This window comes from Taudactylus pleione, unplaced genomic scaffold, assembly GCF_031769625.1.
Source record: "Taudactylus pleione unplaced genomic scaffold, aTauple2 ptg001498l, whole genome shotgun sequence".
Taxonomy (NCBI): domain Eukaryota; kingdom Metazoa; phylum Chordata; class Amphibia; order Anura; family Myobatrachidae; genus Taudactylus; species Taudactylus pleione.
The window spans coordinates 302292-319875 of NW_028285896.1; the positions used below are offsets into that span (position 1 = coordinate 302292).

Below are 17584 nucleotides of genomic sequence, written 5' to 3' on the forward strand. Positions count from 1 at the left end.
ATTATGTGAGCGACCAAAGACATTTGAACCCCAGACGTGTTGGAGGGGTAAAAATGTCACAAATGCATCAGCTCAGTATGCAATAGTATTAACCAACCATGCTATAGCCATGGTAGGATGGGTAACAACCCCTGAAAGCGAGTATACTGATTTCAGGCAGAGTTACCCCCTACGGATCCGTAGAATCTGACCACGCAGGAATGGGAGGTGTAGTAACGTCTGTAATAAGACGAGTTACATGACGTTCCACTCCAGGAGGGGCTTGTGATGACCATCAGGGAATTTGGGACAGGAGGCCAAATCGCTGTTGTGATACCTCATAACTGGCAACAGCCACAGTCCCGCCATGCGATCCACCCGCTAGTCAGCAACAGGGAACCCGAAGGCACGCAATACTGAGGGTGTATGATACAGGTGCAGGTCAACATTCACTCTAACCAGAATGGACCTGCTACCAGCCCTAAAACAGGGATAATAATACCTGGAATAGGCTTCCCCCCGTGTTAGAGGGAAAGAGCCCAAAACAGTATCCAGTTCACGGCAGAGCCAACTGGGAAGTAACCACAGGGCGTCAACCACGCCAATTAGCGTTTAGTAGAAAATGACATCCACCCAGGGTGGCTGTTGTGGTAATCCCTGCAAGGGGCATGACAGAATATGGTGGCACCAGGAGGAATTCATATACTGCGAAAAACCCCTGCAGGGAGCGATAGTCTGTGTCACAGGGGAAGAGTGCAAGAAACTGCGAGATACCCTGAGATGAAAAGGGCAGTATGGTGAAGTAACCCCCAGGTGAGGTACAACAATGGGGCCCGCCCGGCGATCCGCAATTGAGAGGATCCCGAGAAAACAAAACGCCCAAAGGGGTCGTGAAAGGGGCCGGCACCCAATGACGCCACATACAGAACCCTTTAAGAGTTAAATCCTCCGCACTAACACCTGCAGCACATGGCTTGCAGGATAGTAAAAATGGGTGCAGTATAACGCTCTATCTCCTGGTCAGACATATCTGACCAAGCTTGGCGGAAATATCAAGCAGCGCTATACTGGTCCTGACTGATGCTAAGATTAGCTGCAGGGACCCATTTTCAGCGTATGCAACACACAGTTCCACTCAAAATATGGCAACGTGCAGCACGCAACAGTATGTGACAAACCTCACAAATATTAACGAGTATATAAATGTGAGGTCTCAGAACCACCCCAAGTACAGCTGTATTAGGGCAGATAAGGAAAAGGGATAGATATACACTGACAGGTGAGAGAATAAAGTACAGACAGTCAGCACTAGCATAAGTCACATACCATGCAGATATATACATATATACATAAACATGTCATATAATATACTGCACTATTACACTGCATGCAACTTACCCAGAGTCAGTGTCTGGGAAGGCTACAGCGCTGTGTACACTGACCTGATGGTGAGGTACGCAGGGGGACTGGATCAAACACCATCTCCGGAGCTCTGCTGCTGCACCACAGAAGAAAATGGCTGCCGGAGACCTCAGAAGAAGCGCGGCCCGCGGAGGAAGCAGCTCAGCGATGCCAGACTATAGATACTGAAAGGCGCGCTGAGCTGAGGGGAGGAGCCGCTGTAACAGGGAAGGCTTGCTCCCCTGGCCGGCTATTAACCTCCGGGACGCCAGCTCCCAGCGCCGATCGCTAAGCCCCTGGTGGTCTAGTGGACACACGGGGTATGGGGTCCCGCCGCCACTGCCGGCGCCTCCGGTCTGTCCCCAGAGACCGGAGGCACAGGACTGCATTTCAAATGCGCGGATCACGGCAAGCGGTGACCAGCGACCTTACCTGCTCCCCGTGGATCCGGCAGCAGTCCTGGGCGCCCGCAGAGTCCGGCTAGTACAGACTCTGGGGTCCCGCTGAGATCCCCAGATCTGTACTGGCGACTCAGCGCCAGCGGGGTGACGGAGCGGCAGCTTAGACGTCCTATGGACAGTCTGACGCTGCCGCTCTGAAGAATCCAAAGTAAAAAATAAAAAACATTGTTCTTAGAAAAAAAAAAAATAAAGCTTAGGGGCTGTTAATCAGCCCCACTGCGCTAATGGTGACCCGACTCCGGCCGGGCACCAACTTAAACTGAGGTGCCTCTGGCTGGGGGGGCGGGGTTATAGGGAGAGTGGACCCAAGTGCATCCTGGGAGCTAAAAGCTCTAACTGCGTGGTGCCCGGATTTGGTTCCCAACCTATACCCCAAGGTCAACCCTGTTGACCCCCTATTGACCCTGAAGTAGAAATATAAAAACATGGCTGAGGAGTGGTATTTGAGAAAAAGGAGGAGTATGGCTGTCAGATGGGATGAACATTGATAGGAGATGTACGACACGGAGGGTAGGGGAGGAGAAGACACACAGGGGAAGGATTGATGATTGTTTAGATAAGGTCATGTATAATTACATGAGGGAACGCTTTGTAGCCTCACCGCAAATCTGCTCATGATGCCATTTATCTGATGGCTGCAGGATAAAAATAAAGACTTGAGACGGGCACCACACACATCCAAGACCCTGGAGACTGTGGTGGACTCCACCTGCGGACACAATGACACATTACACTCACATTTTCCACAAGATCTAAGGAACCGTGAAGCAGAAGATAATATACCCGCGAGTTCTGCAGATTGAGGGAATGAAGCTGAGGGCACTGAGACGCAATGGAGAGGAGGCCATCGGCGGTCACCTGGCTGCAGTGCGACAGTGTCAGAGAGGTCAGGTGCGGACAGGAGGCAGCCACATTCTGTAATGGAAGACAACGAAAACTGAGATGCGCCAATAATACTATAGCATCATATAAAACACAAATGTCATTTAATAGTCGCAGTTGAGCAATTACTATGCTCATCTGTCTCTTCCAGCCCCCACAACTAGATATCCAACTACCCTGTCACCCCTACAAAACCTGCGTTTTATTCCTGCTGTCCTCCTCATCCATACAGTCATTCTCCGCACGGCTAACATTTAGCTGGAGTCTCACCCTATACTGTTCCTCCACACCCCAAACACATCAGGAGAGCTTAGTGTGAGGCTAGACAGAGGGGGGGGGGGGGGGCCCCGGGGTGAGGCCGGACAGAGGGAGGGGGGACGCCCCGGAGTGAGGAGAGTCTGGACCATGTTACCTGTAGAATGAAAGGAATATGATGACTCCAGTGATGCAATGAAAACACGGACATCAGAGAAAGCCTGAAACAGAGAAATTAGAATGACTGAAGACCGGGAGATCCAGGGAGGAGATCACAGAGTTACTATGCACTGGGAGGAGGAGATCACAGAGTTACTATGCACTGGGAGGAGGAGATCACAGAGTTACTATGCACTGGGAGGAGGAGATCACAGAGTTACTATGCACTGGGAGGAGGAGATCACAGAGTTACTATGCACTGGGAGGAGGAGATCACAGAGTTACTATGTACTGGGAGGAGGAGATCACAGAGTTACTATGCACTGGGAGGAGGAGATCACAGAGTTACTATGTACTGGGAGGAGGAGATCACAGAGTTACTATGTACTGGGAGGATACATTACAAGGAGTACATTTACGGATGGAAGCGGTGGAAGTGCGGTCAGTAGTGCACCATGAGTATAGCAATGTACTGTAAGTGAGATGAGGACGGTTTCAGAACAACAACTAATATCCACAAGGAGTATATAGTACTCCAAATCCTGGCTCTCAAAAGCAAAGAGATAACAGGATATCATTTCTAATCTAAAAAATTAGTGGTAGACAATGTTTTAAACAGCAATGACAACATAAAAACAAGAGATATGGTAAGAACTTACCTTTGTTATCTCTGTTTCTACGAAGTCATAGAGTCCGCAGGGTTGACCTTGGGGTATAGCTTGGATCTGGATCCACGGGCACCATACAATTAAAGCTTTAGCTCCCAGGATGCACTTGGGTCCTCCTCTATACCCCGCCCCCGAGCCACAGGCACCTCAGTTGGTAAGTAGCCTAGGCCGATGGAGGAGACTAAACAGAGAGAAGGAATACTGGAACACACAAAGAAACCATACTCACAGAAATGGGAGACGGAAACACCGGTGACCAGTACCACAGCCCATTTAAAGCCAGGTGCGTCAGGGCGGGCGCCCTGTGGACCCTATGGACTTCGTAGAAACAGAGATAACAAAGGTAAGTTCAGACCATATCTCTGGTTTTCTACTTCAGGGTCCATAGGGGGTCCACAGGGTTGACCTTGGGGATGTCCCAAAGCAGTTCAACTAAGGGCGGGGACGCTCCTGAGCAGAAAGGAGAATCCTGTGCCCGAAGGATGCATCCTGAGAGGCAAAGGTGTCAAACGCATAAAACCTCAAAAATGTCTGAATTGAAGACCAAGTGGCTGCCTTGCACAGCTGAACAGCGGAGGCACCACGTCTAGCAGCCCAGGAAGGGCCCACAGACCGAGTGGAATGAGCCTTAACCGAGGCTGGAACAGGCAAACGTTCCTGTATATAAGCCTCCCCAATAACAGAACAAAGCCAACGGGCTAAAGTTTGTTTGTTGGCAGGCCAACCCCTCTTATGGAAACCAAAGAGGATGAACAACGAATCGGACTTCCTAACAGAGGCCGTCCGTTCAACATAAATTCTGAGAGCCCGGACCACGTCCAGCGAAGCCTCGCCAGCCGTAAGACCCGGAGCCTGAAAAGCTGGCACCACAAGTTCCTGATTTATGTGGAACTTAGAAACCACTTTAGGCAAAAACTCAGGACGGGTGCGAAGCACAGCCCTGTCCTGATGAAAAATCAGGAAGGGGGGGCTACAGGAAAGTGCCCCCAACTCGGATACCCTCCTGGCCGAAGCAAGAGCCAGGAGAAACACAGTCTTAAGTGTTAACTACTTGAGGTCAACCGACTCAAGAGGCTCAAAAGGAGGTCCCTGCAGGACCCGAAGAACCACCGCCAAGTCCCATGGAGCCACTGGAGGCACAAAGGGAGGCTGGATCCTCAGCACACCTTGGAACAAGGTGTGAACGTCAGGCAGTGTGGCAATCCTTCGTTGGAACCACACTGACACGGCCGATACATGAACGTTTAGGGAAGCAAGCCGTAAGCCCAGGTCAAGACCTGACTACAGAAATGCCAAGATCCTAGAAACTCTGAACACCTGAGGGTCATAGCTTCTAGACTCGCACCATTGAAAGTAAGTGTGCCACACTCTGCGGTAAATCCGTGCAGAGGCAAGTTTACGTGCCCGAAGCATGGTACTGTTGACAGAGCTTGAAAAGCCCCAGGACCTTAAGACGGCTGTCTCAAGAGCCACGCCGTCAAAGACAGTCGACCCAGATCCGGGTAGAGACAGCAGATCCCGACGTTGAGGCAGAAGGTACGGAGCGTCTACAGACAGGCCCCTGAGATCGGAGTACCAAGGACGTCTGGGCCACGCTGGAGCCACCAGCAGAAACGTCCCGTTTGATCTTTCTGAGTACCCGAGGGAGCAGGGAGATTGGAGGAAACAGATATGCTAGGTGAAACGACCATTTCACTGACAACGCATCCACTAGGCTTGCGCCTGCATCCCTTGTCCTTGAGCCGTATATGGGCAACTTGTAATTGTGACGAGAGGCCATCAGGTCCAATTCCGGCAGTCCCCACTTGTCCACGAGAAGTTGAAACACCTCTGGTTGAAGCGACCATTCCCTGGGATGCACATCGTGACGGCTGAGGAAGTCTGCCTCCCAATTGAGGACTCCCAGGATGAAGACTGCCGATATTGCTGGAAGGTGGCACTCCGCCCAAGTCAGGATTTGGGACACTTCCGACATCGCAGCTCAACTGCGAGTTCCTCCCTGGTGATTTATGTATGCCACCGTGGTGGCGTTGTCTGATTGCACCTGAACTGCAACTGTAGCTGTAGCTCTAGAATGTTTATGGGAAGGACGGCCTCCTCCGCCGACCAACGGCCCTGAAGAGACAACGAGCTGGTCACTGCCCCTCAACCCCGGAGACTGGCATCTGTCGTGAGCAGAACCCAGTCCGAAATCCAAAAGGTGCGACCCTGGATGAGATGAGCTGACTGCAGCCACCACGCCAAGGACCGGCGCACTTCCGGGGACAATACCAGCATCTGGGATCGGATCCGGTGGTACAACCCGTTCCATTCCACAAGAATCTTCCCCTGCAGGGGTCTGGAATGGAACTGGGCGAACTCCACCATGTCGAATGCCGACACCATGGACCCCAGGACTCTCATTGCCGAATGTATTGACACCCTGCCACTGCTTAGGCAACCGTGTATCCTCAGTTGTAGGGACGATACCTTTTCCAGAGTCAAGAATATCCTTTGTTGACTGGAGTCCAGAAGTGCTCCCAGATGGACCATCCGTTGAGATGGGATCAGAGACGACTTCTTCCAATTTATTAACCACCCATGTGCTTGAAGACAAGCAATTGTCAGGTGTAGATGATTAAGAAGCACCTCCGGGGAACTCGCCAGCAGCAGCAGCAGATCGTCCAGGTACGGCAGCAGCCGTATACCCTGACCCCGAAGGTGGGCAGCCATGACTGCCATCACCTTGGTGAAAACCCTCGGAGCCGTGGAAAGACCGAAAGGCAACGCCCGAAATTGGTAGTGATGGTTTAGGATAGCAAACCTCAGGTACCGCTGATGTGCTGGTGCTACGGGCACATGGAGATAGGCGTCCTGGATATCGAGGGAGACCATTAAGTCCCCTGGTTCCATCGCCAGGATGATGGACCGCAATGTTTCCATCCTGAACTTGGGAACTCTGAGGTACTTGTTCAGAGACCTTAAATTCAGAATAGGGCGATGAGACCCATTGGGTCTCTGCACCAGAAACAGAGATGGGAAGCTTTGGACTCGTCCAGTGAAGGACTCGTGCAAAAAAATTGGTGGGGCGGCCTGCACCGGAAGGACAGGGCGTACCCCTGAGACTACTTCTCGAACCCAAGCATCCGTGGTGGTACTGAACCAACACTGGGCGAATCTGAGAAGTCGGCCTCCCACTCTGGGGTCCCCCAGGGAGAGGCCCGTCCCGTCAGGCAGCAGGTTTATCCTCCTGTTTGGAAGAGAGGCGCCGAGCATTCCATGCCTGCTTCTTGGGTTTGGATGAGGCTTTGGTCGCTGAATGTCTCGGGAAGGACTGGCCCTTGGCCCTACCCTGAACCCGAAAGGACCAAAAGGCAGTGCTCCTCACCCTAGCCGGCGCAGAAGCCGAAGGGAGGAATGCCGACTTGGACTTAGCCAAGGTATCCACTATTTTGTCCAAATTCGGACCAAATAGCAAATCTCCATTAAAGGGGAGAGCCTCCAGACCCTTTTTAGAGTCCGCATCAGCCCTCCAGGACCGCAGCTACAAGGATCTCCGAGCAGACACAGCCGCAGCCGAAACTCTAGAGGTTAACATGCTTGCGTCCAATGACGTTTCCCCAATATAGGAAGCGGCATCCCTCATTTGTGCCACTAATGCTCTCTGAACATCCGGAACATCGTTCGTAAGAGAATCCTCCAAGGCATTGGCCCAGTTCTCAATGGCTTCAGCCACCCAGGAAATGGCCATGGACGGGCGCGCCACCGCTCCGGAGATCGAGTAAATGGACTTCAAACAAATCTCCACTTTCCTGTCCGTTGGATCCCTTAAAGAGGAAATAGACGGCAATGGTAGCGTAGCGGTTTTAACCAAGCGAGTGACATGTGAATCCACCGCCGGTGGAGTCACCCATTTCCTGCAATGATCCTCAGGAAAGGGATAATGAGAAGCCAACCTTTTCTGCGGTTGGAATCTCTTGCTGGGTAATTGCCAGGCCGCCGCCATATGATCCGCCAACTGATCGGACAGAGGGAACACATTAGAAGTAACCTTTGCTTTCTTGAAGTCAGGAAACTTCGACTTAGGGACCGGTGCCTCCTCTTCTATATTGAGAATAGCCCGCACCGCCCTAACTAATGTTGGAACATTAATGGAGGACCTAGGTCCCACAGCATCCAAATCAGAATCCTCACGGACCTCTCCATCATCTGAAGAGGGATCCGATTCTGATACCTGCGCAGTGAGTAAACTCACAACAGGCCGCTTAGTAGCCTTCTGTGGCACATCACCCTGCAAAAATGACTGAAAAGCCGAGGATGAGGCCGCCAAACTCTGTACCGAGTTGGAGAGAACATCCACCCAAGGCGAAGGAGCCGACTGAGGGAAGCTCTGAAAAGGCACCACAGACCGTTGTGATACAGGGGGAGGCTGGACATACACAGGCAGCCCCGAATACTGTCTCACAGTCTGGGCCCCGGAGGGAGACCGCAATACCTGCGGAATATCCGGGGAATGGGAGATAGAGTGCTGGGACAATGCCCCAGAAGGGGTCACTGTAGGGATCGACATCTGCAATAGATGTCAGCACTTGTGAAAACATCGCCCAAGGGGGGTCCTGCTGCATAGGGGGTATAGAGGGGCCTGGTGCCAGCTGGCACTGCCCGAAAAGATCATTCTGAGATAAATCCCCCCCATTAACACCAGCAGAACAGCGTCTGCAGGAAAGCAACACAGGAGCCCCGGAGTGCTCAGTCTCCTCATCAGACATGATACAGTAATTATGCAATAAATACTTATCAGCAGAGGACATACGGTGTTAACACCCTCGCACTCACCAGCATGCAACACAAACAGGCCCAAAAATATGGTACTGTGTAGCACACAACAGTATGTGACTGACCTCACAAATACATGATTTATAAGAGTGAGGTTAATAGAAAAACATCCCTCCCCCACACACCTTCGGGCTGTAGGAGAAGCAAAGGGATAGATATAAGCTGACAGTAATTAGAAAAATGCTCTCGTATATAAGCCTCCCTAATAATAGAACAAAGCCAACGGGCCAAAGTCTGTTTGTTAGCAGGCCAACCCCTCTTATGAAAACCAAAGAGGACAAACAAGGAGTCGGACTTTCGAACAGAAACATTCCCGATCAACATAAACTCTGAGAGCATGGACAACGTCCAACGAAGTCTCCCCTGCTGTAATATCAGGGGACCACCAGTTCCTGATTGATATGGAACTTAGGGCCTGATTCAGACCCACTCGCGAGCGGCTGTCCGCTCGCAAGTGGGTCGATGGTCTGCACTGAGCATGCGCACGACGGAGGGAGCTCCGTCGTGCGCATGCGCCAGACACGACGAGCGAAGGACTTTCCTTCGCTCGTTGTGTCCGATCAAAGGGGGCGTGCTGTCAATGTTGATTGACAGCACGCCCCCTTTGGTGGGCGTGCCGGGGGCGTGCCTCCCTGGCGGGGGCGTTCCCACGGGAACGCCTCCCGTCAGAAGCCGGCCCACTGACATCACTAGTGATGTCAGTGGGAGTGATTTTGGCTCTGATAGAGCCAAAATCACTCCGGAGCTTGCGGTTGAAAACCTCAACCGCAGGCTCCGGCTCGCAATTTCGATGGTCGCGATGGTCACGACCATCGCGGCCATCAAAATGCACGCTCGTATAGCCTGTGGGTGGTGACCCACAGCTATACGAGCGTCCAGGAGGACGCTCCATGAAAATGGAGCCCGGCCCTCATGCAGAGCGTGCGCTCTGCTCAGAGCGTACGGCTCTGAATGAGGGCCTTAGAGACAACCTTAGGTAAAAACTCAGGACGAGTGCGAAGCACTGCTCTGTCCTGGAGAAAAAAAATTAAGAAGGGGGGACTACATGAAAGTGTCCCCAACTCGGAAACCCTCCTTGCTGAAGCAATAACCAGGAGAAACACAGTTTTAAGCGTTAACCATTTGAGGTCAACTAACTCAAGAGGCTCAAAGGAAGGTCCTTGCAGAACTCGAAGAACCACCGCCAAATCCCAAGGTGCCACCGGAGGCACAAAGGGTGGCTGAATCCTGAGAACACCCTGGAAAAAAGTCTGTACGTCCGGTAACATAGCAATTCTACGTTGGTACCAAACCGATAAATCAGACACGTGCACCTTCAGAGAGGAAAGGCGTAAAAGTCCAAACTCGACTGAAGAAAAGCCAGAATCCTTGAAACTCTGAATACCTGAGGATCATAGTTTCTGGACTCACACCACTGAAAGTACGTATGCCACACTCTATGGTAAATCCTTGCAGAAGCAGGCTTGCGTGCCCTCAGCATGGTAGAAATAACGGAACTAGAAAAGCCCCGGGACCTTAAGACGGCCGTCTCAAGAGCCACGCCGTCAAAGACAGATGACCCAGATCCGGGTAAAGGCAGGGCCCCTGAGACAACAAGTCCTGCCGCTGAGGAAGAAGGTACGGAACGTCGATGGACAGACTCTGTAGGTTGGAGTACCATGGATGTCTAGGCCACACTGGGGCCACCAGTACCAGAGTGCCTCCGTCCTGCTTGAACTTGCGCAGGACCCAAGGCAATAGGGATATCGGAGGAAACAGATATGCCAGCTGAAACGTCCATCACACCGACAGAGCGTCCACCAGACTGGCGCCGTCGTCCTTTGTCCTTGACCCGTACACGGGCAGCTTGTAATTGTGACGAGAGGCCATCAAGTCCACCTCCGGCAGTCCCCACTTGTCCACGAGTAGTTGGAATACCTCTGGATGAAGCGACCATTCCCCTGGATGCACGTCGTAACGGCTGAGGAAGTCTGCCTACCAATTGAGGATTCCGGGAATGAAGACTGCCGAGATCGCTGGAAGGTGGCACTCCGCCCAAGTTAGGATGTGAGACACTTCTGCCATCGCAGCCCGGCTGCGAGTTCCTCCCTGGTGATTGATGTACGCCACCGTGTTGGCGTTGTCTGACTGCACTTGCACTGCCCTTCCGTGAAGAGCGGTGCCGGCCGACTGCAGAGCCCTTTACACGGCTTAGTTCCAGAACATTGATGGGTAGAGCCGCTTCCTCCGCTGTCCAACGACCCTGAAGTGACAAGGAGCCTGTCACCGCTCCCCCAAACCCCGAAGACTGGCATCTGTCGTGAGCAGAACCCAGTCCGGGATCCAAAAGGGGCGACCCTCTAGGAGGTGAGCTGTTTGACGCCACCAATTCAGGGACTGTCGTACATCCGGAGATAGCACCAGCGTCTGGGACCGGATCCGGCAAGGCAACCCGTTCCAGTTTGCTAGAATCAGCCTCTGCAGAGGCCTGGAGTGAAACTGGGCAAATTCCACCATGTAGAATGCCGACACCATGGACCCCAGCACTCTCATTGCCGAGTGTACCGAAAGACTGGCACAATCCAGGCAACTGCGTATCCGCAACTGTAGGGGAAGATACCTTTTCTGGAGTTAGAAAGATCCGCTGCTGACGAGAGTTTAGGAGGGCCCCCAGATGGACCATCTGCTGAGATGGGATCAGGGATGACTTCCTCCAATTTATTAACCACCCGTGCGTCTGCAGACAAGCCACCGTCAGTTGGAGATGTTGCAGCAGAACCTCCGGAGAGCTTGCCAGCAATAGGAGGTTGACCAGGTACGGTAACAACCGTACCCCCTGGTTCCGAAGGTGGGCAGCCATAACTGCCATCACCTTGGTGAACACCCTCGGCGCTGTGGAGAGCCCAAAAGGCAGGGCCCGGAACTGGTAGTGATGGTGCAACAGAGCGAACCGCAGATACCTCTGATGTGACGTTGCTATCGGCACATTGAGGTAAGCGTCCTGGATATCCAGGGAGACCATGTAATCCCCTGGTTCCATAGCCAGATTTATGGAACGCAAGGTTTCCATTCTGAACTTGGGAATCCTGAGAAACCTGTTCAGAGACTTTAAATTTAGAATGGATCAATGGGAGCCATTGGGTTTCTGTACCAGAAACAGCGTAGAATAGTACCCCATCCCACGCTGAGATTGTGGAACAGGTACAATGACCCCTGCAGTCAGCAAGGAGTCTATAGCTTCCCTGATCAGCATAGCCTTGGCTATGTCCTGAGAAGGACTCGTGCAGAAAAACTGGCGAGGCGGTCTGTGCCGAAAAGACAGGGCGTACCCCTGGGAGACCACTTCTCGCACCCAGGCACCGGTGGTGGTATTGAACCAGCTCTGGGCGAATTGAAGAAGTCGGCCTCCCACTCTGGGATCTCCCAGAGGGAGGCCCGTCCCATCAGGCGGAAGGCTTATCTTCCTGTTTGGAAGAGGGACGCCTGGCACTCCAAGCTTGTTTCTTGGACTTGGAGGCAGACTTAACTGCTGCTTGCCTCGGGAAAGACTGACCTCTTGCCTTACTCTGAACCTGAAAGGGCCGAAAAGCCGAACTCCGGACCTTTGCAGATGCTGCAGCTGAAGGAAGGAAGGCCGACTTGGACTTAGCCAGTCTATCCACGATCCTATCCAAGTCTGGACCAAAAAGTAATTCCCCATTAAAAGGTAAGGCCTCCAGGCCCTTCTTTGAATCAGCGTCCACTCTCCAGGACCTCAGCCATAAGGAGTGGCGGGCATGCACAGCCGCAGCCGACACCCACTAGCGTCCAAGGAAGCTTCTCCAATATAAGAAGCCGCATCTCTCATCTGTCCTAGTAATGCCCTCTGGACTTCCTGAGTATCCTCAGGAAAAGTGTCCTCTAAGGCATTGGCCCAACCCTCAATGGCCTTAGCCACCCAGGAAATGGCCATGTTCGGGCGAGCAATTGCTCCCAAGAGGGAATAAATAGACTTAAGGCAAGCCTCAACATTTCTGTCCGTGGGATCCTTTAACGAGGAAACTGACGGTATTGGCAGCGTAGCACTCCTAATAAGGCGTGTGACGTGGGAATCCACCGCTGGTGGAGCTTCCCACTTCCTACAATGCGCCTCCGGGAATGGATAATTGGAAGCCAACTTCTTTTGAGGCACAAATCTCTTACTGGGTGTCTGCCAAGCCACCGCCATATGATCCGTTAATTGATCAGACAGGGGGAACACCACCGAAGTCACCTTAGTCTTTTTAAAACTAGGGAATTTCAACTTAGGAGCAGGTGCCTCATCCTCTATTAGGAGAATGGCACGCACCGCCCTAACCAGAGCTCGTACATTAATAGACGACCGAGATTCCAACTCCTGAGCCGAGGTGTACGAATCGGAGTCGTCCTGGACCTCACCCTCATCTGAGGACCCCTCAGTGTCAGAAATCTGCGCCGCATGCAACTTATGTGCACGCTTAGACGCCCTGCAGACCTGTCATTCTGCAGCATCGACTGAAAAGTCGAAGATGCAGCTGCCAGACTCTGGACTGAACTGGAGAGCACGTCCACCCATGGTGGAGGAGCTGCCACATTGGCAATCCTGAATAAGGGTCCACAGTCTGTGACCCAGAGGAACTCTGCAATAATTGCGGGGTACCCTGGGAATGGGAAATGGTAGGCTGGGACAGAGTCCTCGTAGGGACAGCAGACGGAGCCGCAAGGCGGTCCGCCAGAGACACCAGCACTTGTGAAAACATAGCCCATGGTGGCTCCTGTGTCATAGGGGGTCTGGATTGACCAGGAGTCACCTGACACCGCTCACAAAGGCCATCCAGAGATGTCTCTTCCCTATGTAATCCCGCAGAGCAGCGCCTGCAGGAAAACAACACTGACCACATGACCAAATATAATGTACAGACAAAATATATATGGCAATAGAGGAAAAAAGAATTGCACTTCCCTGTGTGCTGAACAACAGTCCTGAATATGGCACTGTGTAGCACACAACTGTATGTGACAGACATCACAAATACTTGATTTATATATATGTGAGGTTAGTAGAAAAGCCCCTCCTCCACACCTGTAGGGCTAAGGAAGAAGGAAAGAGATAGATATAAGCTGACAGTAATAAGAGAAAAATACAGACAGCAGCACTAGCAATAGTCACATACCATGCAGGAAGATATACTCACTGCACCTTTACACTACACTCAACCGCCCAGATTCAGTGTCTGGGAGGGCTATAGCGCTGTGTACGCTGTCCTAACAGGGGAGAGGTACACAGGGGGACCGGTCCGCGTGCTCCCTGAGGGATCTGCGCTGCCACATGTAGAAAAAAATGGCCGCCAGAGGCCTCAGAGGAGGAGTGGCTGAGTGAACTGCAGCTCAGGGACGCCAGACTGCGTGCTGAAAAGCGCGCTGAGCTGAGGGGAGGAGCCGCTGAACAGGCAAGGCTTCCTCCCCTGGCTAGCTATTAACCCCAGGGATGCTGGCTTCCCGCTTGCTGGTTATCCCTGGTGGTCTAGTGGTCCCACGGGTTATGGGGGGGCCCGCCGCCACTACCAGCAGCCTCCGATCTGTCCCCAGGACCGGAGGCTAAAGGACTGCATTTTAAGGCATTCCGCGCGCCGCCGCTAGCCAGCGACGCGCAGCTTACCTGAATCCCCGGCGACTCCGGCAGCAGTCCTGGGAGGTAGACAGAGTCCGGCTAGTACGGACTCTGTCCTCCGGCCGCGATCCCCAGATCAGTACTGGCGTCGCGGCGCCAGTCGGGGATCAGAGCGGCAGCGTGGGCGTCTGTACAGACAGCCCTTCGCTGCCGTCTGTAGTAAAAAGAGAAACTAAAATAAATAAAATCTATTAGAAAATAAAAAGCTTCTGGGGGCTGCTCCTGTAGCCCCCCCTGCGCGGTGACCGACTCCGGCCGGGCAACAACTTACACTGAGGTACCTGTGGCTCGGGGGCGGGGTATAGAGGAGGACCCAAGTGCATCCTGGGAGCTAAAAGCTTAACTGTGTGGTGCCCATGGATCCTGATCCAGCTATATCCCCACGGTCAACCCTGTGGACCCCCTATGGACCCTGAAGTAGAAATAAGTACAGACAGCAGCACTAGCAAAGTCACATACAATGCAGGAAGATTGTACTTACTGCACCAATCGCTGCCCTCAACCACCCAGATTCAGTGTCTGGGGGGAGTTATAGCACCGTGTACACTGTCCTTTAGGTAGGGGAGAGGTACACAGGGGGACCTGACCATGCACCTGCCTGGGAGCCTGCGTTATAGCCTTCTAAAGATGGCCGCCGGAGAGCTCTGAGGAGGAGTGGCCAGCAGAGGAGCAGCTCAGCGACGCCAGTACACATGAGAAAAGGCGCGCTGAGCTGATGGGAGGAGCCGTTAAACCAGGGAAGGCTGCCTCCCCTGGCTAGTATTTAACCCCAGGGATGCCGGTTCCCCTCCGGAACTTATACCCTGGTGGTCCAGCGGAGCGCGGGGTATGCCTGCATGAGGGGGAGCCCGCCGCCGCTACTAGCGCCGCCGGTCTGTCCCCAGAGAACTGACTGCGTTTATCCCCGCGAGAGGCGCTAAGAGCGCTGCTCGCGGCTTACCTGTTCCCCGTAGAGTCCGGCAGCAGTCAGAGGGAGGTCCCGGAGCCATGCTACGACTAACTCCGGGGTCCCGCTGCAATCGCCAGATCAGTACTGGCATCGCAGCGCCAGCGGGGTGTTGGAGCGGCAGCGTGGACGTCCAGAAGGACAGTCCTATGCTGCCGCATTAAGTGTAAAACAAGAGAAAAAATAAAAAAACTTTTCTTCTATAAAAATAAAGCTTAGGGGCTGCTCCTGCACCCCCACTGCACAGTGCAACCGACTCCGGCCGGCACCAAACTGAAACTGAGGTGCCTGTGGCTCGGGGGCGGGGTATAGAGGAGGACCCAAGTGCATCCTGGGAGCTAAAGCTTTAACTGTATGGTGCCCGTGGATCCAGATCCAAGCTATACCCCAAGGTCAACCCTACATAAATTTGTTTAGAAGTATGTAAATATACATATTATATATACACACACATATATATAAAAGTAGAAAAAAAGGGGGGGGTTGCACTCACCAGTCTTCTTAAAAACATTTCTTTATTACATCTCAGTAAATATTTTACAGCATATCAAAATCCGACGCTTCGGTCCTGTGCACAAAGGTCCATGCACAGGACCGAAGCGTCGGATTTTGATATGCTGTAAAATATTTACTGAGATGTAATAAAGAAATGTTTTTAAGAAGACTGGTGAGTGCAACCCCCCCCCCTTTTTTTCTACTTTTGCACGAAGAGGATTATTGTGATCCCATATGGGTGTGTCACCCCAGCAATTTATTATTGAAGACGAGAGTGTGGACTTATTTGGACTATATATATATATATATAGCTACTTTTGGGCATATGACAGTGCCTGGCAACAGAGACTATTTGCTGGCCGTCTCGCCCGAACAGTAAAGTGTGAGGAGAACATGGGCTCCCTGATATATGTCCAGTCTACATATATAATTCTTCTCTCTCATTGGCCGCAATTCAGAGCTCGGTGGATTTTCTACTGTAAAGTACAACGAACACATATTGTAACCTCTGTAAGTAATCGCATGAAGGAGAGTACCCTAACAATCTGCCGCACAACCTCATCGTAGCGCCCAGATCCTACAGACACGGAGTACGGAGAAGCTGCCGCCAACCTCACTACAGCGCCCAGATCCTACAGACACGGAGTACGGAGAATCTGCCGGCGTCCTCACTACAGCGCCCAGATCCTACAGACACGGAGTACGGAGAATCTGCCGCCAACCTCACTACAGCGCCCAGATCCTACAGACACGGAGTACGGAGAATCTGCCGGCGTCCTCACTACAGCGCCCAGATCCTACAGACACAGAGTACGGAGAATCTGCCGGCGTCCTCACTACAGCGCCCAGATCCTACAGACACGGAGTACGGAGAAGCTGCCGCCAACCTCACTACAGCGCCCAGATCCTACAGACACGGAGTACGGAGAAGCTGCCGCCAACCTCACTACAGCGCCCAGATCCTACAGACACGGAGTACGGAGAAGCTGCCGCCAACCTCACTACAGCGCCCAGATCCTACAGACACGGAGTAGCTGCCGGCGACCTCACTACAGCGCCCAGATCCTACAGACACAGAGTACGGAGAATCTGCCGGCGTCCTCACTACAGCGCCCAGATCCTACAGACACTGTACGGAGAAGCTGCCGCCAACCTCACTACAGCGCCCAGATCCTACAGACACGGAGTACGGAGAATCTGCCGCCAACCTCATTACAGCGCCCAGATCCTACAGACACGGTACGGAGAAGCTGCCGCCGACCTCACTACAGCGCCCAGATCCTACAGACACGGAGTACGGAGAATCTGCCGCCAACCTCATTACAGCGCCCAGATCCTACAGACACAGAGTACGGAGAAGCTGCCGGCGTCCTCACTACAGCGCCCAGATCCTACAGACACGGAGTACGGAGAATCTGCCGGCGTCCTCACTACAGCGCCCAGATCCTACAGACACGGTACGGAGAAGCTGCCGCCAACCTCACTACAGCGCCCAGATCCTACAGACACGGAGTACGGAGAATCTGCCGCCAACCTCATTACAGCGCCCAGATCCTACAGACACGGAGTACGGAGAAGCTGCCGCCAACCTCACTACAGCGCCCAGATCCTACAGACACGGAGTACGGAGAATCTGCCGGCGTCCTCACTACAGCGCCCAGATCCTACAGACACAGAGTACGGAGAATCTGCCGGCGTCCTCACTACAGCGCCCAGATCCTACAGACACGGTACGGAGAATCTGCCGCCAACCTCACTACAGCGCCCAGATCCTACAGACACGGAGTACGGAGAAGCTGCCGCCAACCTCACTACAGCGCCCAGATCCTACAGACACGGAGTACGGAGAAGCTGCCGCCAACCTCACTACAGCGCC

The 17584-nt window shown here is 53.0% G+C and overlaps 1 protein-coding gene across 2 annotated transcripts in view; it reads right to left on the reverse strand.

The window, feature by feature from the left end:
- FBXL6 (F-box and leucine rich repeat protein 6) overlaps window positions 1–17584 on the reverse strand; it is a 140590-nt gene that overhangs the window by 19178 nt on the left and 103828 nt on the right. For both annotated transcript variants that reach the window (XM_088463922.1, XM_088463921.1), the window contains exons 4-6: window positions 3136–3199; window positions 2625–2756; window positions 2443–2550 (exon numbers count right to left, since the gene is read on the reverse strand). In XM_088463922.1, the coding sequence (XP_088320048.1) occupies window positions 2443–2550; window positions 2625–2756; window positions 3136–3199 (304 nt within the window). The remainder of the gene's footprint in view (window positions 1–2442; window positions 2551–2624; window positions 2757–3135; window positions 3200–17584) is intronic.